The sequence below is a fragment of the Rhea pennata genome, chromosome 15 (assembly GCF_028389875.1).
Source record: "Rhea pennata isolate bPtePen1 chromosome 15, bPtePen1.pri, whole genome shotgun sequence".
Classification (NCBI taxonomy): Eukaryota; Metazoa; Chordata; class Aves; order Rheiformes; family Rheidae; genus Rhea; species Rhea pennata.
The window spans coordinates 9,584,065-9,611,392 of NC_084677.1; the positions used below are offsets into that span (position 1 = coordinate 9,584,065).

Sequence of the window (27,328 nt, forward strand, 5' to 3'; positions counted from 1 at the left end):
ATGAGCAGTATTTATATTCTGTTAACTCTTACTCTGTGTATAAAAAAAATAATTGTGTTGTGTGTTGCAGGTGGGGAATAGTGATATTGACGATGTTAATATTATAGCGTTCCGGCAAATTAATCAATTTGATTTAAGTGGGAATGTGATTACATCTTCAGAATATCTCTCCACGTTATGTGTAAGTTCAGCCCTTTGATCTTTGTCAAGCATGGGGTATTTTGTGGGGTCACTGGAAAATTTCAGTAGCCAGAGCACATACTGAATTCAAATTATGGCTAATTGTTTAATGAAGGTGAATTTGAATTACAAGCAGAGTTAAAATTCTAGTGTTGCTGACTCTGTTTTCTGGGTCTTCCCTCTTGAGAGATGCACTCGTTATAAGGAAAGAAAGACACCAGAGGTGAAACAAGTTGTTTGCATCACAGAACTGCATTTATCTGTGAAATAACTGGGATTTTTGACATATATGTCTGTTACCAAGAAAATAGTGTGTGAATACAAACATACCATAGGACACATCAATGTAAGAGTACATTTGTGTAAGAGTGTATGAAACAAGTAGTATAGCTTAAATTTTCAAAACTTAGAAAACTGCATTGTGGTCTGAAAAAGTTTGCAAAGCCCTTGTGATCTTTTCAGCTTAGCGTACAAATGCTGAGGATATCTGTAAAAGGTGCTAATATGGTAGGAGCTGTAGTATCATTTCTCAAATTTAAAAGTTTCTTCCTTTGAAATGTTACTACAAATATAAATGCCTAGATTTCTTTCTGACTAGTCTGTTACGTGTCTTACTTGCCAAGGTTTCATTGGCAAGATACTGGGCTTTGGGGCATTCAAAGCATCCGATGCTCAGAGCACGTATGAAGAGATAACGTATCACTTCAGTGAAGAGCACCTGAGCATGCTTCCCATCTTTCTAGGAATTCAGACCCTTATGTTCATATACATATACATTCAGCCTAAACATATAAGAGTTTGATATCAAAGTTTATTGATGTGGAAGTTATTCAAGTCTGTACCTGTTCCACATTAGACTGGGTCTCGTACTGTGTGTAGTGCTTACGTGCTGGTGAAGTGCTGTGAAGTGCGCGTGATTGGAGGCATTGTTTTCACTGCAGAGGTTTCTGTCCTGAAAAGGTGTGCTCAGATTTGATACAGGCACAAGTGAGAGGTTTTGAGAGCTCAACGTGGCCTCTTCTGGGTGCATGAACTTGATGAAACAGGTGGAGATGCTCTGGTGAGCTGTGGTTGGAGCTGTGATCATGCAGTACTGGTTAGAACTGATGAGAATTTGGTTGGCCTGTGACTTGCAAGAATAACCAAGTCTCGACAAATATCTGATCCAGAACTTTATAAACGATAGTGTGGGTGGTAGGAGACTTAAGTCAGCTGCTTCACAGCAGTCCACAAAATCCAACACTTTGCTCAGTCTGTCTCCTCTGGAGGAGGCACAGTGGCTGACAGATGTTAGGTGCATACATGCCTTTTGGGGGAAGGAAGGGCTGGTACCCCTACTGGTCTTACTTTGGTATGCTGCAATCCTCTTAATTAAGCTGGTTTCTGAGCAAACTGTGCTCAGGATTTAGGCCTACTCTGCAGCTTGAGAGTCTAGTTTGGTAATTAAGTGCAAAGAAACTGAAACAAAGCAAAATGAGCCTATCAGAGAAACGGAAACAAACCCCATCTGCAAATTCCTACGAAATTGTTGGAATTATTTAAAAGAATTGCTGAATAAAAATTAGTAAATTATTGATGCACAATACTGACTATTTTTGCTATGTTTAGATATGGGAAAATGCTGGACGTCACTTGTACCTAAACTATTTGAAGTTCAGTTAAAAGCCTGTTTATGTGATTTCATATTCCGGGTTAGAACAGTTTCAGGTGTTCTTTTAATTGGCTTTAGCATCTTTCTGTTTATAAGCTGCGTAATAAATTTTGAAGTGCTTTTTATCCCTTAAGGTATCGAGTGTCTAAAATAGTTATTGTTACATACACAAATGCCTAGTTTTATGCTTTCTTCTTTCCCTCACAGGTGAAGCTTTACAAAAGTGAAAATCTTGACAACCCAATTCATACAGTTAACCTAGGCCAATCCCTCTTTTTCCATTTCCCACCACTGCTCCGCGATGGAGAGGTAAGGATATTGCTGAATGATTAGCTTAGATTTTTTTTTTTTTTTTTTTTTTTCCTGAAGAGGCTGATTTGTTCTCTCTGGTCTGCCTGTAGTATACTCATGCTGAAGTGAGCAGTGTCTCAGAAGATTTGAAGCCTCTTAAATTGACTTTTGTCTTTAAATCTAGTTTTGTCTCAAAAACTGTTACCATCACTATAGACTGAGTTTGTTTTTAACCCACAGAATTATGTAGTGCTTCTGGATTCTACATTGTCCAAATCACAGTATGATTATACTCTACCTCAAGTTTCGTTCACTGCCGTTGGATACCATAAACACATTACGTTGATCTTTAGTCCCTCTGTAAGTACAAAATATTTTAACATTAATTTCAGGTGTTCACCTTGAGAACAGTGTCTGGATATTGTAACCTGCATATATTTTGTGGTTTTGGTCATAATTTCTATTTATGGAGATATGAAGAGCTTTATGGGAGGCATTGAAGTGGTAGTGAATTTGGTTTTGGCCATATTTAAGACTTCGAACAGCAATGTAATAATCTGGTATGTTGTGGGAGGCAAGTAGGGATTTAAGGAACCAGATACAGCTATGACTATAGCTGAAAGAAGTACAATAACTGGGGCCTGAGGGAGAAAGATAGGATTGTTGCAGGAATTTTTTTAAGGACATTTTCATATAGGAAAGAAATGTCACCAGGCCAAAAATTCTTTTTTGTTATAGGAGCCAAGATAGAAGAGTAAAGCAGAGGGATTCTCAAACTAATGTGAGGAGAAAACTTCTCGCTTGAGAGAGGGAGTGTCTTTTTGCACTTCCAAACTGAACAGTGCAATCAGTTTATTCTCGTAATACATAAATGATTTATTTCTTTTCTACATCGTTGCATGTTCAGATGCCAGTGAAACATGAGGGAAACATGAAATGGCAGTTATAAATGACGGATGCAGATATGCCTGAGTGATTTTATGAAGGTGTGGTTGCTGCTGTGTTAGCACTGGGATCAGAGAGATTCAAGCAATGTGACAAGTAAATCAGATCACACCAGGCTGACTGCAAAGTGGTGACTGACCATTACTGAATTCGCTTTAAAAAAACAAACCAAAAAAACCCCCAAACCCAAGCACCCTAGGAAAAAGTAGCAGATGTATGAATCTGATTAGTGGGACTGATTTGAAAGTGAAGGTAGCTTAAATTTTAGAGTGGTGCTTGGAAAGAAGTCAGATAGGAAGGGCTGAACATGCCATACAAACCTATTGTTAAAGTTGCTTAAAGCTGGGAGTTTTCATGATTGAAACAAGCCATTTAAAGTCCATGGTCCTCACTGTTTTCAGAGAAAGCTGCCAGAACAAGATGTTGCCCAAGGTTCTTATATTGCATTGCCACTGACGCTGCTTCTGTTGTTGGCTGGCTACAACCATGATAAGGTAGGTCATGTTTGTTTTTTTGTCCTTATCCAAATATTGTTTTCCTATCAGTGAATATATTTTACTGTGTAAAATGAGAGTTTGTTGAGATGTGTATCTAGGCAGAAATGTCACATTGTGTGACACATTTCAACCAAAGAAAAAATGTAGCCAAGTTTCTGGACAATTACCTTCCTTTTAAAAATGCTAGTGTGAAGCTGAGTTTCTGTGCTGTTTCTGAATTTTGTTATCTCCTTTCACGGCTATGGAAAAGACAGTACAACAGCATTCAAATTCAGATAGCCATACACTGTGATAATATGAACTAAAAAATTACTGGCATCAGGAATAGCAGACTGGAAAAAAAAGAAACCTATGTAAGCCATCAACCTGGTCTCTTTAGCTCTACGCCCACCCTGATGTGAAATACTCAAGAGGAATATATGAAGAGCTACCAGATTATCCCTTCTTTGTTAACAAGCCTTGCTCTTCTAGTTTCCGGTGATATGATTGTATTTCAGTTTTGCTGTTAAGAGAAAATAAACTTGTCTGTGCAATTTGATTTACTCCCTTAAACATGGATAAATAACATACACCATGAGATTCTCTAGGATTTTCTATGTGGCACTGATAACTCTCTGCCTCCCCTGAAAATAGTGGTCATCTTCCAGTCTCAGTACTCAAAATCTTGTTCTCACATAGATTACTGCAGGAAAAAGTGACAACCGTTTTAATTTTTGATGATCAGAAATTTTCAGAAGGTTGGGATTTGGCTCCCCAAGAATTAGCTGCTGTTTTCTAACATGTTTTTAGGTGTGCTGTTTATGCAATAGATTCCATTTCACAGAATCATAGAACAGTTGAAGTTGGAAGGGATCTCTGGAGATCATGTAGTCTAACCCCTCAGGTCAAGCAGGGTTATTTGGAGACATATGAGTCTAAAAAACATTATCACTGAGACCTTGTATGCCTTTGTAATCACATACTGCTTCTTCCCTCCCCCCCTTTTTTGGCCAGCTTATTCCCTTACTGCTGCAGCTGACGACTCGACTGCAAGGAGTACGTGCACTTGGACAGGCAGGTTCTGACACAGGAGGCCCTGAGGACGCAAAGAGACAAACAAAAAAACAGAAGACAAGACGGACATGAGATGGAAGCGATGACTGCATAAAATGATGCTCCATCAAACTGGAGCCTGAGGAAGCAAAGCCACTAAAATACATTTTTGATGAATTTGTGGACTTTACATTTTCATTGTTTCTGTATGAGCTTCATTTGTCATACTAGCTCCATTTTGGCTGTAAATTTTTTATGGATTCTACAGATTTCCTTGTTATAAAATAATGAAATGAAGGCCTTTGTTGTCACTGTGAGTGCATCTCCCATACTTGAAGACAATGAATTTTTTTTCTCTTTAATGGAACGGGTCATGCTGTCTTCATTAATCACTTGTAAAGGCAGTGGTAATAAAATTCTTTATTTAAAGTTCAGTCTTTTTAAAGATCATTTTTCCTAACACTTGCAAATACTCAATTTAAAGAAGCAGCACCTAGGGTTCTACTAAATCAATAGTGCTTCAAACAACAAAGTTTTTGGAGACATAGGTCAACTGGTGAATTATGTCTTTGGTGCCTACAGTTCAGCAACTTGACTTGAAGGGTCTTTGTCATCTGCACAGCTGTGATTTCAGTTCTTATTCAATGGTTATGTTATTTGTAATTAAAATCAAGTATTTACTTGATGGAAACAAAGATGAACTTACATTAGTGTTAAAAGTCAGATGAATTCTGGTGATCCTACTGCAAAAGCGACATTGAAATTTCAAGTTTATGTGGCATCTTTAGACCTCCACTATTCCTGAAGTTCCTCCAGCTGGTTGTACTTTCTTTCTAGGACTGCATTGTCTGAGATAACCCTTTGTTTATGTGTTTGTCACATCTCCCATTTAGGCCACAGGCAGCTCTTTTGCCAGGTGGAGGAATAACCACCTCATATATATGTATGTGTATGTATGTATATATGTGTATATATATGTGTGTGTGTGTATGTATATGTATATATTTTTAAAGAAGTTTGAACTGTTGGAAATCTTCAACACGTACAGACCCAATGTAGGCTGTAATAACTGTTTCTCACTGGGTATCTTCTGATTCTTGTTTGAAATAGACAGACATATACAGTTTAAATGTTAATGGGGCTTTTTATTGACAAATAGTATAAAGGTTAATAGAGCTTTTGAAAGATGCACATAAATGCCTACAAATATTGCATAGATGTCTGTATTGCCAGTAAGTGGCAATGTTTCTCTTTTATAGGACTGAAATAAAGTCTCTCTATGCTCAAATATTTAAGCTTACACACCCTACTGTTCTTTGAAACTTCTATGCTAAAGGTTTTTTGCTATTTTTGCTGGTATTCTTGCATTAGTTTGAGCCTAAATAACTAAAAATTCCTTCCAGTTAGTGATCATTCTTTTTGAACTTACATCATTACAACACAATCTCTGAGGGAAATTTTATCAGGAACAGAGTAAAGGCGAAGAATGTTGGAAAAGCAAGTAAGTATAGAGTTTGAGATGAAACTCTAATAAACTATCATGTTCTCTATTTAATGACCTTAAATTTTATATTACTGTGATGAAATGGTGAAAATAAGATGCTTCTAGGGTTTGCAAATAAATTCTAATTTTTTTTAATACATCTTTATTTTAGGATGGTGCATACTGATAGAGGAATAGCTACTTTGGGGGAATATTTGAGGGAGAAAAATGCACACTTACATGTGACTTGAGGGACTACTAGCTATACTGATTTGTGAACTGTTTGCCTTGCTGATGATTGATACTAAACATTGGAAATACTACAAGAGGCTTAAACCAAACTGTTTCCTCCAAGAAAATAGCAAGTATTGAAGTGAGATCTTTTCCATAATGCAGGAATCGGCTTTTGTGAGTAGTTCCAACTGATCAGCTGGTTCCAAGTCATCTTTCGTGAATGGTTTTTATAGCCTCCCACGGACAACACTAGGGAGACCTGTGAATGTAGAAAAGGGGTTTACGTAAAGACTTTTTTGCAAGACTAGAAATAGAGTAATTTTATCCCGATATTGATTTATCTGGGAAAATTGTAGAGGCAGATTGGGAAAATAGCTGGAGAAGGGCGAGGGCACCTGGAACAGTGCGTGTGCTGCGGGAGAGCAGAACGGCTGGGCTGCGAGTGCCCCAGCAGGAGCAGAGCGGGGACCGCAGGGACTGCGGCGGCACTGAGGGGGAGTAGGTCAAAGAAGGCTTCATCGGAGCGAACCCGTGCCTGTCCTGTGTGGACAGCTTCACTTCCAATACCTAATGTCCCTTGATCGGACTTCTCCCTTGGGCAGCACACTGGCAGCCTACGTGCTTTCAGTGCTATGTTCCTGAAATCTATTCTGCTTTCCAAGTGTTTATTTCTAACAAAAAGTATAGCTTGCAGTTCTTCACCTTGTTGAAAAGTCATAGTTAAAAGTCATTTAAGAACATGGGGAAAACTTAAAGTGCAAGATCATTTTTTAAAGTAGAACTGAAGTACTAAATGCTAAGAAATCAGTATTTCCAATTATAATCAGCTATACCATGGGCCTAAGGAGAAAACTCGGCAATGCAGTCTTTCAAATTTCCAGAGCCACGTGGAGAAAGCTAAGATAGACTGTGATATGTACGTACTCCAGCACTGAGCAATCTGACAGGGCACTGCAAGGAACGAGCATGCAAGTTTGCATGGGCAAACCCTTCCTGCCTCTGGAGAGCTGCTCAGCAGAGGCACCGGGGCCTCTGTGCTCTGCCAAGCACCTCGACGCACCCGCAGCCCTGCGGGTGCGACACGTCTGCTTTGTCTGCGTGCAGAGCAGGCAGCCGTGCGGCATCTCCTTTATACTGCGCGGCTCTCACGGTGCTTTTCAGTGCCGAACTGGTGGATTTGGATGAGTATTTAAATAATATTGGCTCTGGCTGTCCAAGGTATGCAGTCCATCTTGTGCTCCTAAACCGAAGGTTTCAGCACCAGTTGGACTGGAGTTTTTAGTATTTCCCATGAAACTCATCAGTTACAGCAGCTTTGATTTTCATTACTGCATCTCTAATTCATTTATGTTAACGCAGAGAATTAACTGCAAAATGGGGACTAATGTTTGTATGTTGACTCTTACTTCAAAACATCTGAAGTTCAGTGTTTATTACTATTTTTTGGAAGCATAATAGCAAAAGAATTATTTGTCTGGTGAGCTAAATATAGCAAATGTCTGAATCCTGTTGAAAAGGAGACTAAAGCCCTCCAGGTAAAGATAGCATTGAATGTTATTTGCTTTTCTTTCGAAAACAAAAATGAATATTACCCATGTTTGGTCAGCTCATCAGTGATGCACAGAATACAACAGAATTGTTCTAAGAACAAAACGGATCATTAATACTGAATTTCACAATTTGTTTTAGGAGGTGATTAAGCTTAATTCCTAAAGCACCCTCTTTATTAGATGGCTGTCAGATCAAGTCAGGTTCTAAGAACAAGTATTTTAGCTGCATTAGCAGCAATACTGTTAAGTAAAGAGGCGGTAATCATTTAAAAATCAAATGTGCTTAAAAGCAAGGAAATGTACTTAAAATGGAGAAATGAGCATTCTCAGCAAGCGTGAAGCAGCCCAGGTTTCTTCACAGTCATTTCAGTATTTTCTGAGTTGTGCTATTTAACAGAAGATATATAGTTGTCAACAGACAGATTCTTGGGGCTGTGTTCATTTGCTTTTCTTAAGTATTTCATTTACAAGGGTGCATAGGGGGACCATGATAATTTACACTGAGAGTGGGTCTGCAGATCTACAGAGGGTGAAGTGCCTGATGTGGCAGCCAGCCCAGCGAGAGCTGCTGCCCTATGCACCCCTGTACTGCCTGCCTGGCCCCGTCCTGGGATCCAGGTAAGATCCTTGCAATCTTCTCTAACTCGCCAAGGAAAGAAAATAAAAACGAAATGAATCAACACTATGGAGCTATCCTTAGATATTTTCATCTCTAGCAACAAAGAAAACGATGCTCTGGGCTCTCCCTCGGCATCACTCACCCCATCCCTACTATCCAATCCTCCAATTTGATTCCTGTTGCTGTTCTTTTTCCTTGTGTAAATTTTGTTCTTTGGATATTAAAAGTGCACTATAGAAACAGCTGTCTTCTTAAAAAACAATGAGCACACTCCTCAACCCCGTGCTAGAGAAACATGGACTAAACACTCAGGATTTTGAAGGTGAGAATCTTACTAGACATTTAAGTAACTGACCTGTCCAAGAAAACTGAGGCTGACTGTGGAATTGAACCCTGAGATGACTGATGACTAATTTTGCCTCCTGTTCAGTATTCCCCGTGGTGTATGGCATCTATATTTGTACTTTTTTTCCAATCTGAAAGTAATTTAAGTTGGGCATAACTTACAGGTAGCAATTACAATTAAAATAATTAACTTGCAATAAAATCAGTAGCGTGGAGGAAGCCTAAAGGATATCAGGTTTCTTGAGTTGTGCACAACAGTGCTAGCCCACATCATGCCAAATGATGGTTTCATGTTGTGCATGTAAGTCATGTTTTCCTTATAGATACATTGGTGGCTTCAGAAAATCTCTGAAAGGTTCTGAAAATCCAGTAAATCTATTTCTGGTATGTTATTGCCTGATGCCAGAACTCTGTGGTTTTTACTTTTTAAAGAACACTGATGAATTTAATCTCTGCCACTCACTCATTTAAACCAGGAACAGGCCCGCATGTCCTTGTTTAAATGAGGAACAGCCCTACACTAATTATCATTCTCTGAGCCTTCACAGATTATTATTAGCAAGAGCAACTTTTTCCCCTTGAATGTTTTACAAAGCTTTTGTGAGCATTTTACATCAGCTAGCTTGTCCTTTCAATTTTCTACTATACCTTTTGTAATTGCTTTCTGACTGTATTTGATATGTTGTTGCCTTACTCCAGTAACTTCCATTATCACTTATAACTGCTATTTCTAGGAGCAACATGATTGCATTATTTACTGTTTGCTTTAAATATCACCTCTTTTTCCTTGTTCTTCCCCTCCCCCCCTCCCCGGGAATATTTCAGTTTAACAACTTGATGTTGTCTCAAATCTTATTTTAAATTGTTCATATGTTGTTGCCTTCATAGCCTAAAACCATGATTACTTTCAACCTGATGATATATTACATAAAGCACTAAACACCTACCAGACCATTATTGAATTTATCATATCTTAAGAGCTCAATAAACACTGAAAGATAAACCTGCAGAAGCCAGCTGTTGATTCCTTCTCTAATTCTTACTCTTGTCAATACTAGAATAATTAAATCTCCATCATGAAGACTGTAGTTTCTTCACAGGTCTCTTCTCACAGTGAGTCAAGCTACTTGGATTTTTTTCATTTTAATATGTGGAATTTTTGGTAAACCACCAACAAATTCCTACTCCTAGCCTTCCTATTATCAGCTGCAAAAGAAAATAATAGGTGCTAAAGAAAGACACACGCAAATGAACAATTTGAACAATTTTGTTCATTTTGTTGGCGTAGGCATCCTTGATGAAGGGGGCTCAGGCTACATTGTACAGTGGAGATGTGCATGCTTCAAAGGGCACAGCTAAAAGTTGGGGGGAGAATGGTACAGTCACAGTGCAAATCATAAACTAATCTTGTTGCTGACAAAACAGATTTCCTACAAGCAGTAGCAGAGGGCGTAGCATCAATCTGCTGGCACTCTCTAGGGCCTTTTTCTCTATTTTTGTATTTCTCTTTTCCAGAAATTTTTTCTTGCCTTTCTGTGGCCCAGGTATGAGCGTGTAATAATTGATGCCTTTGTCGTTTTGAGCAATGAGCACTGACTAAAGGAAGGGCCTAGAGATATTTGTTCATTTCTGGTTTCTTCTAATTTCCTTCTGTTTGAAGAAATAAGGTATAACAGGGACAAGCCATCTGCATGTTTGTACTCCTCAGATGAGGTTTATTTCATTTGCAAGCAGCTTAATGGAATTCTAAAGAATCAGATCTGTTTATCATTTTAGGGAATGGTCTGACATTTCTGCTCTAAAAATAATTACTAGAAAAAAAGTACATTTGTGAGATGTGCCCAGGTCTAGAAAAGAAATGCATTCTCATGAGAGCTATTGGTCCTCTCGTCATTTATAAAACCAACTCTAAAATGATGGCTTTAGTGATTAAAGACCAAGAGACGTCTCACAATTACCAACGCAGTCTCCAGCATATGTTAATATATTCTGTTTGGAAAGGTTACTTCCATTTATATTCCCTATGAAAAATTTTCTGAGTTCATGGCATATTTCTGCAGAAGCTAAGTACTCAGGTTAACACTGGAAATAAAAATCTAAAAAATTTGTGATGAATTAAATGCATGAGAAAGTGCTGATTTCAATAAAGGCACATTTTAAAAGATTGGAAATAAAGCAGCATATTGATAGAGTCAAGGTGGATCATTTATATTTTTACCCTAAATAAGCTTTTTAATTTTATTATATTATAGCATTTAAAATTAATTTCATAATGTAATGATAGATACAAAAATTGAAGCAAGAATTTTTAATTTAATGCAAACACGTTTGTATTGGTCAAAAAAAATCAGGAAATTTCATTTCACTAGATTTTTATTATTTTTATCTTTTCATTTTGTAATAAAAAGAAATGTCAATTTGCCATGTCCTTCTCCAGAAAGGAGACATGATTATTCAAATGGCTCTCGCGAGCATCCAGAATGTTTTGCAGAGAGTAAAACCATTTTTTGGAAGCTCACAATTACACAGGACAGCTGTCTAATCTGAGAGGTTAGGCTGGATATATGATACACCTGGCACTCTGGCAGGCAGTGGATGCCTTTATTTATATCTTTGCCATTGTCAGAAACAAACTTCTCTCATTCTTAACCCTCCCTAGAGGAAATCTGTCAGTAAGGTAAATTAGGACTGAGCAGAAAAGAGTTTTCCAGACCTCTAAATGGTTTGGGGACTTGGAAATTTTCTTCCTTCCTATTTCAGATCAGGACATAACTAAAGCCTTGCTCAGCCTCCTCCTGAAATATTTTCCACTACTTTACATGCAGTCTCACCTTTGCCATGTAAAGCACTCTTTTGGAAGGTACGAATTCATTCAGATTCCTCTCTGCTAGATTGGATGAAGGGGATCTTGGCATCTTAAGAAGTTTTTTTTAAATGTAAATCTAAGAGAGACAATGATTTGGCCTGTGAATTAGCTGCTGCAGGGTTGAACCTTGCACAGGAAAACTTGAACAAGTAAATGAGGGTGGGTAGCTAGTGCTGATCCTCACAGCACTACAGTTAAAAAGCTACCAACATTCAAGGGAACTAGTTTTAGATAGCTCAGACGTCTCTACAATACACTGCGGTCACATAGGTGTTGGCATCCCCTCAGCTGATGATATAACATGATCTGTAGATGCCCATAATTGCACATAGCATTTGAAGTTGGGGGCAAGGTTGGCAAAAAAGAAAGCTCTGATAGTCCAATCTGTTGGTGCCATGAGGACATTTAACTAGGAAAACAGATAAAGAGCCAGATAGATTTATAGCAGCTTGTAATGTGTAAAGTACCAAAAAGGCTTTTACTCAAAGCGTGCATACGAGGAAATTCCTGTGAGCCTGTGACTCAACGCACGTGGCACACGCTGTATTAGCTGGGCTACCCTAGTGCCAGTAGTTGTCCTGCAACAGTGGACAGGGCCCCTTGCTGCTTTGTAGTATTTCTCTTGCAGCACAATCAGGCTCTTGTAAAACCCTGAAAGCAGGAGGATCCCCTACAGGATGCCCTCCTTCTCTTTCCAGAATAATTATGAGACCCAGTTCACATGCTTCAGTAAATGCCTCCTGTGACAGTCAGTAGCATATACACGAAGAGAAACAATTTATCTTCCCTGTTTTTTAAAAAGCCTCCCAGATTATTGACAAGTATCCCAACAAACCATCACCTGTATTCTCTTCTTCCTCACCTTTTTTAAATAGCCTGGCTTCAATAGCTCTACTGCTTAAATTTATGCTGCATCAGCTGCACTATTCACTAAATTTGTCAAACAGCTGCAGCTGGGGCAAGTGGCTTAAGGGAAGCCTTCGTTGTTAGTGAGATGACACCTGGCTGTGGGCTGCTATGAAAGGCTCAGCCCATGAGTAGGTGGGGTCCTAGGTAAGGGGCTGTCTGGGGGGAAGCTCTGCTTGGGAGAAGCCCTCAGGTGATTTGGGAGCTATGGGCATGGCTGGGGCCTGTAGCTGTGGAGGTGCCTAGATATGTCTGAGTCCCTAGGGAACAGGAGTTGGGGAAAAGAAATTAAGAGTTTAAATCTCCAAAATGTAAAACTAGAAGACTTAAAACTTGTGAGTTGGGAAGGGTTTTTTTTTTTTTTCCATCTGGGGCTCCTGAAGAAAGGCCAGCTTGGAAGACAAAAGTGCAAGCTGAATTGGTAGAGCAGTATGAAGATGTGAGCCCATCTCCTGCAGAGTGAGGTAGGTTCTCCCACCAGGTACCCCGTTGCTTCTAGGGCCGGGTACTATTATGGTGCTTCTGTGTATGGGAGCAAAGGTAGCTGAGATCAGTGGGCTGGTAACCAAAGTGTTAGCTCTCGATTTTTGCTGTTACAATATTGCTCATGAGTATTTTCACCTTTATCTTACAGGAAAGTTTTTTTGTTTAAAAGATATATTTTTATCCCCCTTAATGGGTGTGTGGAGGGGAAGGGCTAACGTGTTCTGCAAAAGCTTAACAAAACAACAGTATTGCCTGTTTTGTTTGACTTGCTCCAGGAGTCTTCTGTGTCTGTACGAAAATGAGTTAGGAAGTGCTGAAGAGTCTGTAAGATGCCTTTGGGCTTGCAGGAGTAAGGGAATTTGTTCACTGTAGATGATGTTCCAAGACTTCCTTACATCTAATCTGAGCAATGACTGGTCAGTCTGAGCTGTTTAGATGCTGTTCTCTACCATGCTGTAATTACTGTAAGGGAGCACTAATTTGCATACTGTTTTCTTGAGTAGGGATTTAATTATTATTTAAATGAAGATGCACTTGTAAGTTAAGTGCTTGTGCTTGCAGACTATTTTGGAGTTAATTTTGAAAAAAAAAAAAATCACTCCTCCTTTTTTCCTGGCACTTTCTAGTTTAATATTCTTCTTGTCCCTTTTCAAGTCTTCCTGTTCCTGGGAGGAGTGAGGAATAGATTGCTTTTGTTACTATTATTTTGGAATGGGGGGCAGGAGATCATAACAGTCCTATTTCATGCTTTTGTAAGTTGCCATGTGTTGAAGGCATTTGCCCCCTTGTAGGAAATACTGCAAAACAGCTCATCACATACAAATCCGTATTGCCATTCTCAAAATCTTGTCATGTCCATTTTGTACAATGTATAACCTGGCGATCTCTAGACTTTTGTAAGTTATTCACAATTCCTATATAGTAAGTGGAGAATTTCTAGAGACATCTCAAGTATTCTACCTTGTGCCTGTTCTTTTGATCTCAAAGTAGAATTGTTTGTTAAGGCAGAGCAGTAACACTGGTCTCTCTCAGCCCCAAATGGCAAAGAAAACAATGTTTACTTACTAGTATAGCAGCATTTTAGTAGGCTATAACTAGGAATGGACCCCAGGCAGCACGTAGGACTTAAAATGTAACTTCTAAAATGGGAAAAGGAAAGCTAGTATATGATCTTGATCTACTGTTTTCTAAAAGAAAAAATCTTCTGTGCACTGCTTAAGATACAGTGCAACTGTTCTTTCGTTGCCTTTCATAATCCTCAGTGTGCCTATGTTCTCTCTCAGGATTGCAATATGAGATGGCGTGGCTGTATGCCAAGCAGTAGCTTTAGTGTCGGGAGTGCCTTTAAGAAAGGAGAGCAAAGCCTTGCTGATACAATAAGAACCGAAGTATCAAAACACATGTGATCTTTCTTTAAGTGGTAGAAAGAACAGTACAATAATTGACTGCAACCATCCCAGACTGCACACTGCTGCTGTACAGGCTTTTGATGACTAGGTGTTAATGTATTTAGAAAGCTGAAGAGCTTTCTATTAAGTGAAAGCTCAATAGAAAGGTGAGTGCAGTGATCTCTAATGAAGAGCCAAAGGATGAAAGAACTTGGAGGGGAAACTGAAAAGCTCATGTTAGTATTAATGCTGGGAATACTAGATGCAGCAATTCAGTCTGCAGGCAACACTGAATAAAGTATGACTTACAAGCATGGAATCTTTCATGTGACTTCCTGGTATGTGACATGTGAAACAGTCTTCATGGGATGACCCGGTGTGTGTCCTGGGAATAGGTTAAAGATTTTTCTGACTTTGGTTTGTATTAAGCAAAGATGAGCTCATGAATAAATCAAGCTGGATAAATGTACTTTCTACTCTTTAGGCTGCTCATCGGATCTGAATATGATAAACATTAAATGATAGCAGTTTCAATATAAAGTCAATTATCTATGTGTAGCAAATTAAAATTAGATGTATTCTTTAGTCTGGAAACTTATCCTGATAGAGGATGCATTTTGCTTCCTATCAAAGAGTAGTGCTTCTCTCTTGGGTAAAGCATCAGCGCTCTTCACTTCAGGAGAAGCATTGACTTGACAGGCATGGGAAGCCATTGATTCCCCAAATCCAGCTGGAGAACTTTTCCAGGAGTGGAATGGCAAGATTTCACTATTCAGAACAGCTCTGAGCCTTTAGAGGATGTCTGCTTTTGTCTGCTATCAAAAATGATACAGAACCACTGGAATATTTTTTGATAGTGTAAACAAACAAGAATAGAGTTCAGAAGTGGAGCCAGGGAAAATAAAAGAATGGAGCTATGTCTTCTGGAGATGTGTTTGAAAAGTACTGTACTGTAACTTCTGAAATTGGTCAGAATACTATTTTGCCCTAAAATAGGAGGAGGGTACTTGTGGTAATGGTTTGAAAGAAAGGCAGTTGTATTGAGACCTTAGGCCACAGATCTTGAAAGATCCATGCTCTTATGTCTTCTCACCCATATAATCTTCATTTTTTGTCTGCTGTTTTCCATTCCTATGTTTTACCTTTCCCCAGGGCTTAGTCTTGCTGTATCAGATGCTGTTATTATGTGTATATTTTTGGTAATCTAAGGTACTTGAATACTTAGTTATTATTTGACTTATCTTCCAGCATTAGCATAAAGTAACATGCCTCAGTTTAAGAAGTAGAAAGAAATATTGTGAGAGAATATTCTTCAGCTTGGGCTGAAGAACAGTTTAATATATTACCTATGGAGTGAGATTTACTCACCAAGAAAGTGCTGGAGGGCTGTCTTGTTGATACATGGCTGTCCTGTTCCTCTCCTGCTCATAGGGAAGACTGCTGCTCTCTCTGCATCTAAGGGATGGAGCCAGCTTCCCACACGGTTCTTATTGCTCATCTGCTTGGAGTTGTCTGCTTATAGCAGTGAGCTGCATCAAATTTTGGTACTTCCAGGAATCTTTGTGGCATCCAGGCAGGACTATCTACTTGGTAATCCCAGTAATGCAGAGGAGGATTTTTTTTGCGGATAGGTCCTTGCTGCTGGATGCCTTCACAGTTGCAATATTTAGGGTCCAGTTCAAGAAAAGTTCTTTAGTATGTTTAAATTTAGGTATACATTTGTGTGCTTTGGATAAGAATGGGCTTCATGGAAAGAAGAGAGAAATTTAAGTGCTCAACTGGTGCTGAGGAGCTACTTGCTAGATCTGTCTGCTGATTAGTCCTCCTCCTAGAACAGGATTTTCCACTGTCTTGCTTTATAAAAGTAGACATATATATATATACTTTTTCTCATCCTTTCCTCTGAAGTAGCCAGTATTAATGGCACTAGGTGTAGGCACAGATTTGTTAACCAGAACCCAAACTATTACAGTGCATTAGAGAAAGCTAGGACTGAGACATCCTCATATTATGCGTATTTGTATTGAAATTGAGATCATTTCCCAGTTGATTGGAAAGAGTGCTACAGACAAACTACCCAAAATTTCCAACCAGAGAGTTCATTTCCTGTGCAAGCGAACTCCTTTAGAGTAAAGAAAGCAAAATTTCTCTAAGTGGCTGTAAATCATTTGAGTGGGGAGGCATCTTCTGATGTGGTGCTGATCTGACATGGTCTATGTCAGCCCTGGTCTGGCTCTGCCTCCCATGCCCTGTGCCTGCCTTGCAGCACTTCCTTCACATGCTGACAAGTCATGTTTCTTGGGAATCAGGTAACATTTGTTTTGTAGGAAAGATCTGGAATTAATGTGTAAAATTAATGTATTGCATCAGTGATGGATTCGCTTCTGCAAAATGTGTAATTGGAAACCTAGTATCCAATTTGTTTAATATTGGGAAGAAGGTAAATCTTGAAGTGGGAGCCTGATGACTAGAGGAGGGCTGTAACTGATTTAATCCAAAGCAAGTGTAAGGTGATACCATCCAAAAGACTTCTGCTAAGGCTAACTGCTCTGACTTGAAGGCTGCCTGGTTCCAGTCTTGAGAATTTACAGTGCCTTTTGAAAGTCCTGGTATCACACGGACACATACAGGAACAAGAAAGGAGCTGCTGTCGGGGGAAGCTGGTAACAAGGGCAAGGAGCTGCTTGCGTGCTCACCCGGTATCTCAGGCAAAATGCTCTTTAGTTGGGGAATTTCGCTTATTGCTGTTCACCAGGTTTCTGATCGAATATTGAGGAGAAAAGCATGTGACAACTGAACACCTCAAGCCTTTCCCCTCCACGGTCGTGACTTCCTATATTTGTGCTGTGGGTGTCAAATTCCCCCGGCAGAGCAGTGGGCAGTAGTGCCGGTGGCTTCCCTCGCTGCTCCCCCGCCGCTGTGCAGGGATTAATGGTTTTCTTCCAAGCTCTTCCTGAGCGTCACGGCCACGGCGTGGGGAGCCGCGGCCCCCCGCGGACGCGGGCCCTGCCCCCGCCGCTGCCGGCTTCCTCACCGGGCTGGAGCCGGGGCGCAGGGAGGCTCCGCGGGGGCCGCGCGGGCTGTGGTGCCCGCGCCGCTCTTGGAAGCCGTTGCAGACCGGCCGGAGCCGGTTTTGGCCGGCTGGCGGCAGTTGCTGTCGCTGCGCCGCGGTGCGCGGGGCGGGCTGCTCCCTCCGCCCGAGGGGCTCGCGGCGGGGCCGGGCGGGCTGCTGCTCCGCCAGGCAGCGCGGGGCGCGCGGGGCGGCGGCCAGCAGCCGGCCGCGGAGTGGTGAGCGCTCCCCGGCCTCGGCCCGCGCCGCCGCCGCTGGGCCGGGCGGCTGTGGCGTTCCCTCCGCTCCGGCGCACGGAGAGGTAACATCCCTTGCTAGACCAACAGATGTAGCTGGAAAAACAGACAAGCTTCAGTGCGTGAGGTTTTTCTTCACAAGAGCACTGTGGCAGCAGTTGGTGACCGATTTTCCAGATGTTTCTGTGCTCTCTGCAAAGTGGGTGCTTCTGTGCTTGTCCAAAATAGTTGTGAGGGGATGTAGCACAGCGCTGTGCAGTGCTTGCCAATGTCTTTGGATAAACAAAACTTCCAACCCTTCCTGCAGTGCACATATACCGGTTGGTTAAAGTGTTCAGAGATTTGTCAAGCTGTTGAGAAAAAGGCTATTCTGTGATACTTCATTTACTGTTTCTGAACATGCGGTCTTTGAGTTCCTTGAGTCCTCTGTGTAGCTGAAGGGATGCCTTGCAAGCATGTCCTGTACGGGCCACGCTTTGCCTGTGGCAGCCCAGAACTTGTCCGTGATTCCGAGGGTTTGGGTTTGTCTCGTGCCTTACCAGACATCCGTGGTGACAGGCCAATCCGTGGCATGGGGGTGTAGTCGCTGGCTTGGAGCTTCCTCAAAGCGGATCAGGAATTGTCTCTGAAAGTGTTTGCTGGAGTATTATACTGGAATATCCCTCGCTTCCCCCCTCCCCCAGAATGCTAAGGAGTGCAGACGTTAAAATAATTTGTCTTGTTAACAGGGAAGTCCAAAAGTGCATTTGTATATGCAGCCTTTAGACTGACTGCTTGTGGTTTATTTTAAAACTGGAAATACTCAAGTTGTTTATGGATGCCAGCCTACGCTGACACTTACTCTGTAACATGCACCGTATCATGACAGTAGACTGCAGACAGTTACCAGTTGCATCATTTTGAACTCATGGAGAGCAATTGGACTGTTTGCATTCTTGCAAGTGGTTCTTACCAGGTGATTTGCTAGAGGGCCCTGATTCATGTGCTGTGTCTATGAGGGAATGTTTTTTTTTAATTACTACTATTTTTTCAAACTCACAGGGTGAACATTTGCACTCTGACGGGCTCCCTGTGGTGGCTCTTTAGAAATGCTCTGCACCTTGGCCTTGATTTCAAGTGAGATCTAAGCAAGTTCTCAGCAGCTCATTTTAACTTGTATGCATGTAGTAAGAGTGGGTGTTGGAAAAGGGTCTTTCAGATTATGGCATCTTCTTATTGCTCAAATACCTGAGAAGGTCAGCAGGAAAGCACTGAACAAGGAAACTCCTCACTTCTGGTATATGCCTGCCTTTCTGGAGGGTGGGCTGTGGTAGGACAGTCTAGTCCCAGCCACTTGCAGTTCAGCTTTCTGTGCTTATTAACTAAACCTATTAATTATCAAGCAAAACCTTGTGGCAAGTGTTTGATCTTCTTTACTGTTGTGCAAAAAATTCCTTTAGCAGCTGAATCTAGGAAATTTGTTTGAAAAATTCCCTAAGCGATTAGTTCAAAGGTGCTTGAATAAGATCATGTCCCCTCTGTTTCTCTTTGGGAGAAAGAATGCTGCTTAAAGTCAAAGCACTTCCTGTATATGTAAGACTGCTTTACTGTTGCACATTAAGGAAGGAGTTAACGTTAAGTTGTCTATATATTTGAAGAAATACTTCAAACTTTTTGACTCGACAGCTCTTACATGTTAAGCGCATATTTACAAATTTTGTTCACAAGAGAAATGCGAGCAACCTGCCAATCATCTAACTGATGGAGAGCTGTCACTAAATGGCACTTCCTCTTTGAGGGGGTAAGTAAATGCATTGCAGACAATCTAGCAAAGCCCTTACCCTTCTTGAAGCAATCCTGCCAGTCAGCAGTAACTGTGTTCCATAAATGGAAGACTTTAGCAGTGAGCAGGGTAAGCAGTGGTTATTGAAAAATGGGCTGAAGTAGCAGCAGCTGGCAGCTTGAAGAATTTCTGACAGTGTGGTGATAACCTGTCTAGTACTTTCATCTTGCTAGTGTGGTGGGAACAGAATATTGGTGTCCTAGGAGGGTGCAGAAAACTTTCATTATATTGCAGAGGAATCACTTTTATTTGTGACATGAAGGATTGTTTTAGTGTCTATAGAATTAAAGCCAGAGCCTCATGACTGGCCACTAAGGACAGTGTGACTTAAGTGTTACAGTATGGTGGAAAAAATGAAATCAAGAGCTCAATCATCGTGTTTCTTTCAGAAATATTATTCCTAAGCAAATTCCTGTCCCTGTAAGGAACAGGAGGAAGTTTTCCTCCTGTTCTGCTTAATGTATGAATTCAGTAGTACTCTAAGGACAGTTAGTTTCAGCTTGAAGTGAATAGATGAACTGCAGTGTAACTGGAAAATGATCAGATGAAACCTAACTAGAAGCTGGTTGATTCCTGTACACAGAAGCAGATGATGTCTCTTAAGTGGTTTGGAGCTCTGGAACTGGTAAGATTCCACAGCTTTAGGTAGTGATGATCCTTCCTATCCTATGACAGATCAGAATTCTGTGACCACCACAAGCATATCCCCGGTAGGATGTGTAATTGCTGTGTAAATTAATATTTAAGATTCACTTTCTTGAAGCCAGTGTCCTAGGCTGGATAGGAAGCCTTTTAACTTGCTGCTGGTAGTGTTTGGCTGGCATCTTGGAGAGCAGCATTATTGACTGTCTAGATAACTTCAGTCTGGCTGCATGGAATAATTTAAATAGCCCCCATTTGTCCCTTCTGGAAGGAATGTGTGCCAAAACAAGGGCTACTATGGCAGCCACAGAGAGAAAGATGCCAGAAAAACTCACTTGAGCATTTTGCCTGCAGATAAGGCACCAGTTCATGTTTAGATTTTGGAGAAGAATGGGCTGAGCCTCTCTGCTAAGAGGAGGATGTGCACCAAGGAGATCTATATATAATAGCTAGCATTGCAGTTGCAAACAATTCCTGCACAGTACAGAACTGGTAGGTTTCCAAGGCTAATCTTAAACATGAGCTATTGCTCTGTTAATGGGTCTGGATTGATGTGTGCGCCATATATGGGGAAGCTTTCCCATCTGCAGTAGGTATGAATCTGAATCAGATTTTTTGGGGTGGAAAAGTCACTCACGTAGGAACTGGTGGTAATTCTTAAATTCAGGAACCAGCCCTTGAATTAGGCTTAGTCCAATGCTCTGCTCAGACAATTGTTCTTTCTCATTAGTAATTTCCTAAAAAGGCTGTGATAGCTGTTACATGTGAATAGAATAGAGTAAAATACATAGTCTGAGTATTTATAGTGCCAAGTGTTAATTATTAACATGACAGATATGAGCAACTGACTGAACTCTTTGCAGCTAATTTTACTAATATGTTTAATCCTTATTAATTATGTGTTATAATTATTTTGGCTTCCCCCACCCCCAGCATATGAAATGCTTTTAGCTTTATACCTGGGATTTAGCTTATCTCAGTTGTAAAAGAAACAATGGAGGCTGAACTCTAGGTTTCTAACCTCAAGTTAATCCTCCAAGTATTTCAGCTAGAAGGAGCTACTGTTAAAGGATCAGAGTGTGGAGACACTCGCCAGGAACCCTTTTGTGTGTGTATGCATTTGGAGCTAGGGATGGAGGCCAGTATTTCAAAAGAAAATTGGAGTCCTGTTTGAAGATGTGCTTCTGAGTCCTTTGAGCTTTTGAAAAATCAAAGCTGAAGTCTCTGCTTCAAATTGTTTTTAGATAGACTTGATGTGCCAGTGACATGCTTGATTAAAATTTGCATGTTGGAATGAATGAGTTCTTAGCTGCATGATGAATGCAGTGATTACATCTAAGGCTGTGGTTACAGTACAATACACACTTGAGCCACAAGTTTGAGATACTGTGGCATATGAGCCAATTTGATATTGAATTATGTTTTCAAATGACACAATTCCTTTCCCAGCTCCCCACAATCTTCAGAAGGATGAGTGGAAGGTTTCACTGAGTGCTTTATCAGTCAGCTGGCATTTTCTGAATGGTGGCTGATAATAGTGTGATGACCTTGTAGTGATAAGAGTTGCAAGGGGCGGGGGGAAGCAAAGAAAGTAATTTACACTTGCAAGGACAAAATATACAAATCATATTAGAGATAGAGAAATCCTCAGGCTTATGATGACTGTGTTTGTTGTAGGTGATGTTATCACAAGATACTATAGCTAGTTTATCTTGCTAATAGATAGAGTAGACATGCTGGCTTAAAAATACTTATAAATCAAAAGAACTGGGGGGAATTAATTTTGCAATGTATTCAGTTCTTTTGAATGAAGATAGCAATGAGAGCTGAAATGCAGAGTAGTGTATTCACTGTACTCCTTGTGCTTTTTTTTTTGTTGATGCACAAGCAGGCTTAGATCAGAGGGCAAAAAGCACAGGGCTGTTGCTGCAGAGCTAGAATCTCAGCTGATATGAACTGAAAGTAGTGGAGCATCAGCATTTTACGCACAATTTTGCACATGCGTTGGTTTGTCTCATGTTAATCAGTTCATGTTCCTATTGATATGCTAGTGGCTTTAAACAACCATACCCTTGATAGAACAGTATTTTAGTACTTAGAGGCCTCTACAAATGACTCTGTGTGCCTTTTGGGTTGGATGTGCACTGAAAGTAAACCACAAGGCTCAAAATTATGTACCTTCATTCTAAGTTTCAAATGGTTATAAGTTATATATGATGTCTTTAAAGGTATGTGGCCTTGCAGATGCGCATGTAGTCACTTCCATATGTTAGTCTCCTATTAATGTGCAACTCAATTCTGGAATAGCAGTCTATTAATCTGAGTGAATAGGAGAGTGTAAAAAAAAAAAGAATTTTTGTTCTTTAAGCTGAAGTTTCATTGATTAGAAAAAGAGTAACTGAGAAGTTTGTCAATGTAGGCAATTAGTATTCATCCTATTAAATGTGTTTTCACTTCCAGTAGTTAAAAGGGAAGGGGAAATCTTATGTTCTAGGAATTTTTTTCCAGTTATGTATTGGTTGAGAATATTTACTAATGACTGAATATAGTGAATATTATTATTCACCATCTTGATTTTTTTCCTTAAATGGAGTTTGCTGAAGGTGCTTCAAATCTACTCCTATTACTATAGTTATTGTAAAACTAGTTATTAGGCTTGATGCTTTTCTTGCTGTACATTAAAAAGCTGCTTTATGTTGTCTGATTTCCCCAGTTACCTTTATCAGTAACTAGTATTTATTACCTGAAATATAGGTACGTATGTAGCCGCAAAGTTAAAGGATAGAATTCTGTTCTGCAGGAGGCTGCTAGAAAAGTCTTGAAGGACTAGTTGGCTGCTGTATGAAGAGTTGTTTTCACCTTTTATTCCCTGTGATGGCAACTAAGTATTGTGCTGAGGATTGTCAATCTTACTAGCGATGTGTTGAAGACAGTGAGGTTGGAGCAGAGTTGCATGTTCCTTTCAGCAGCTTGGCTCTTAAGGGATTCTCTTTTTTTGAGCACTGTGGTTATTGTTTGCTGTAACCTTGCTGCGGTTTTTCTGGGGTCATATAGTCTGAGCTCCCACGGCTACTTTAAATAGTTAACTGTCTGCTAAGTCTTGATGAAGCATTGCTTTAACTGCAGCATATGGGTGTGAGCAGTGCAATATGTGTTCTGTATGAGGTTCCAACATGACGCCTGCTGGGGGGAGATGTGTAAGTGAAGAGTGAAAAGTTAATCACTAATTGAAGAATGAAAAGTGAGAGTAAAGAGAACTAGATTGCAGGGGGCTTGAGACAATGTCATTTCTAGCTATCCACCAGGTAGACTGTGCAGATAAAAAAGCATCATGACTTAGCTTGTGTTCTATGTTACTGGAAAATTAAGACCGCAAGCGTTAAGGTTTCTCTTCTGAATATATTTGCTTGATCAAGGAGGTAGGATGGACTGCTTTATATCTCCTTAGATGGAATTATATGTAGGTTGAATAGGTGTGATAATTATTCATTGAGGATGAAGCCATTAACAGTGCTGCTTGAGGTATGAGAGGTTTCTGGAACATGTAAGCCTGCACTCCCTTCTGGTATCAGCCACCTCAGCTCTGCTGAACCTGTGTGCAGAGGGCTGGCCCAAGGCCTCTGCCAGCCTAGATAGAGGGAGATTAGGCAGCAGGCTCCTGAGGGAGCAGTGTGCTCTTCTGCAAGCTGCATACTCTTGCTGACAGCTTGTTTTTAACTTGAATAAAAACTATTTCCATATTGCTGTGTATTATTAGGGATGCAGTACACCTGAACAGCTGTGAAGAGTTAGTAATGGTAATACAGATGAAAATACAGATGAAAGGAAATCTGGAAATACAGATGAAAGGATTCCTTGAGTACTGCAGAATATGTAAAATCTTGGCTGTACTGAAGTTGGTAGCAACATTTTGATTGGTTGTACTTTGACTACAGTTTTGTTCGTTGCTGATCAGCAGCTGAATCATACATAATACATATGAAATGTATTACTGCTGTTTTAGATAGATGCCAGATGCAGTATTTAGGCCTGCTGGTGGGGGTGGAGCTGCATTTTACTGAGGAATGAGCCCCGAACTGCCACATGGATGTGGACTATTAATGGGTTTAACCTGAAACATCCCAAACAATTAGATTTCCTGCTCTCAATAAATGCATGCTATTTAGAAAGCAATCTGATCCTTCAGTATACAATAAACAAACCAATTTGGAATAGTTTTATTGTATTAATCTGTCATAAACAGTTACAAGCTATGCTAGAAGTTTGCAATGGCTTAAAATGGGAGTTGTGAATGCAGAAGAGGAGGGCTGTTAAGAAAAGTAATTAATGTTATTGAAAATAGAAGTTCTTGTGAGGTGGGAGTACTGATTGAACAAATCAGCTGCACTTGCATTTTGTTGTGCAATAGATTTCCTTTAATGACAACTTAGATGAATTGTGATAGGAAAAAAAGTCACTGGAGTAGAGAGATTTTTGAATATTTATATAAATAGCAGTTCAAGCAGGGTGCAGAGTGCGTTCTATATAAAATAGCTGTTCTGCAGCTGTTATATGTATACATTCACCATCCACAAGGGAGCAAGTATTACTTAACTTTTGGACCTCAGAAAGTATTTGTAATATGCATTGTCCACTAATGATCTCTGGTTCCTGCTCTTTTCAGCACTGGGAAAAAGTTGCTCCTAGGGCTGTATGATTGGAGGCCATCTGGGTAGCATTAACTTTAAGGTACAGGCATGAGAAATGCTAACAGATAAGCAGACAACTGTGAATGCACTGAGATCAAGTCTACTGAGGTTGAATGAAGAAGTGATGTTTGCTTCACTACTTTATTTGCAAAAGATGTAGATTTGCCGTTATCAATGTCTTCCTCTGACAGAAGCAAGTGGTGGGGTCCCTGGGATAGTGCTTAACTGCTCAGACTGGCTCAGTATGGGCTGGGCACCCTGGGACTGTCTTCAGGGTTGCTTCTGTAGCAATTACACAATGTTAGAACTCTAGACAGAGTTACTGGAGTTAGCTTCTGGGGCTGGCTGGTGGAAGATGTTAATTTAAATGGTAATTTAAATGGATTTGTACTTGCCTATACAAACTCCTGAGGCAACTTTGATAATCCCAGTCCTGATTTCCAGAGTAAAGTGCCAACAGGTCCTTCTCACCCAAGTGAGACCTGACTGTTCACCTCTGACAGGCTACCCTTGCCTTTTCCCTCAAATTCCTTTTAATATCTCATTCAAACCATGAGATTTTAAATTATGGTAATGAATGCTAATAGATCTTCAGAGGGAGAGGCAGAGGGCAAACTTCATTAGTCATTCATTGAAACTTTATATGTGCTTCTGAAGGAATTATCTACTGCAGTGTCTGTAGAGTAGATGGTGTCAGGAAGTGAGCACTAGAGAACCAGCAAATGTGAAGATACAGTGAATATTGAAGAAACAAGAATGAATGAATTCAAGAGTGCTGAGCCCTGTGTTACAGCCTCAGCTCAGACTGGGGAGTTATGTCTACAGGCATAGTGCAGTACTGTGCTAAACAGACTCAAGACAGGTATCCTAGCTCTGGTCCTACGTGCAATACAACCACAATATTATGGGCCTGTGTGTAGGCTGATTAACCGAAGTGGAGCGCTGTGTAGATGCAGCTAAGTTCTCAGATTTTGCAACTGGTCTGTGTGAAACTAGTTAGAGGCTATCTAGATAATACTCTATTATATGGCAGAGCTGTCCCTGGAGAGAACACTTACAGACTCTCTGTAGCCTCTCCAGAGCTTATGCAACAGACAGGTCTGAAAAATTTTGATGAGCTGGAGCCAAGTTTCTGTGAGATTTACAAATGTTTGAACACTAGCATGGCATTTGTGATTAATTCTGCTTCAGTTAAATTGGGGCTGGATAGTACCATAAGAATGAAGGAGAGAATGCAGTCCGAGGCATAGTTAAATTGCAGTTTTGACGTGATATTCTTTTGATTATTCAGTTTGGTTCTTCCCACTCCCTAAAACACTCACTGTGAGTGGTGTTAAAGTGAGATGCTCTCATTCCCATCTCTTGCTGTGGGAGCTTAGGCAAGTCATTTGAATGCGCTGTGTGTCAGCAAGCATTTGGATGTGTTCTCTGCAATGGGAGTTGGCTCAGGAAGAGGAGAGAAAAGTCATGGAGCAGCTTCCAAGTGCGAGGAGACTGTTTCTATGCGTGGACAGATAGACACTGGCATTTGATGTAGATAATATAATGCTCTTGGTGCTATTAATGAGGCTGAGCTGATGTAGCAGAAAATGGTGTTAATTCTGAAATCTTGATGGCCAGATTCCTGGCTGGAAATGGGTGCTGCCAGCCTACATCTATTTGGGACTAAATGAATGCCAGTTTTAAATAGCCACTGACATTTGATAGTTTATTTCCTGGGTGACTTGAGTGAGGAACATAGGAGTTCACCTTCCAGAAATGAAGGAACTGTCAAAAGATGCTAGAGTGTAGGTTGCTAAGTGAGGAACAGACCCTGGAAATCTCTTCCATTTAATCTATTTGAGGCATTTGAACATTTGTTCTTCAGGAATCTGTATTTAAGTCTGTAACTATAATGGCATGACTGTATAATGGCTGTTGTTGGGTCCTGTGACCAACAGTGTGCATGTCACCCTGGCCTCCATCCTCTAAAGACTGAGTGTTCATTTTGGATCTTTATCTTACTTTGGGACATTTTGGAGCAGTGGATGTTACTGAACTGCACAGGACGGCCTCGGCACAGAGCCAAGCAGTGTTAAGAGCTGGAAAGTTTCAAGTGATTTTGGTGTTGGTTCAGCTGACTGTTTCTAGCAGCCCTACCAGACCTGTCAAATATCCACTTTGATTTTTGTCTCTGGAAGTTGGTTTTCCACCAGCATGTTTTCCAACTTTCCTGGTTTTAATTTTGTATGTATTTAGTTTTTATTAATTGTTGACCATGTTAATTTTATCTATTAGTATTTCAAAATGTGTGCAGAAAATTCTTGTAGTGCAGTATACCAGTGGTCCTATTATTTGAAGAATATCTTCAAGAAATAGTGATATTCCCTTAGATCTAACCTTTTTTTTCTTTATTTA

General features: G+C 40.3%; 1 protein-coding gene across 3 annotated transcripts in view; it reads left to right on the forward strand.

The window, feature by feature from the left end:
- Positions 1-5,030, forward strand: part of NOMO2 (NODAL modulator 2) — a 28,622-nt gene extending 23,592 nt beyond the window's left edge. For all 3 annotated transcript variants that reach the window (XM_062587929.1, XM_062587928.1, XM_062587930.1), the window contains 5 exons: positions 71-181; positions 2,039-2,140; positions 2,363-2,482; positions 3,469-3,561; positions 4,558-5,030. In XM_062587929.1, coding sequence (XP_062443913.1) covers positions 71-181; positions 2,039-2,140; positions 2,363-2,482; positions 3,469-3,561; positions 4,558-4,689 — 558 coding nt within the window. In that variant the 3' untranslated portion in view covers positions 4,690-5,030. The remainder of the gene's footprint in view (positions 1-70; positions 182-2,038; positions 2,141-2,362; positions 2,483-3,468; positions 3,562-4,557) is intronic.
- The last annotated feature ends 22,298 nt before the right edge of the window (positions 5,031-27,328 follow it).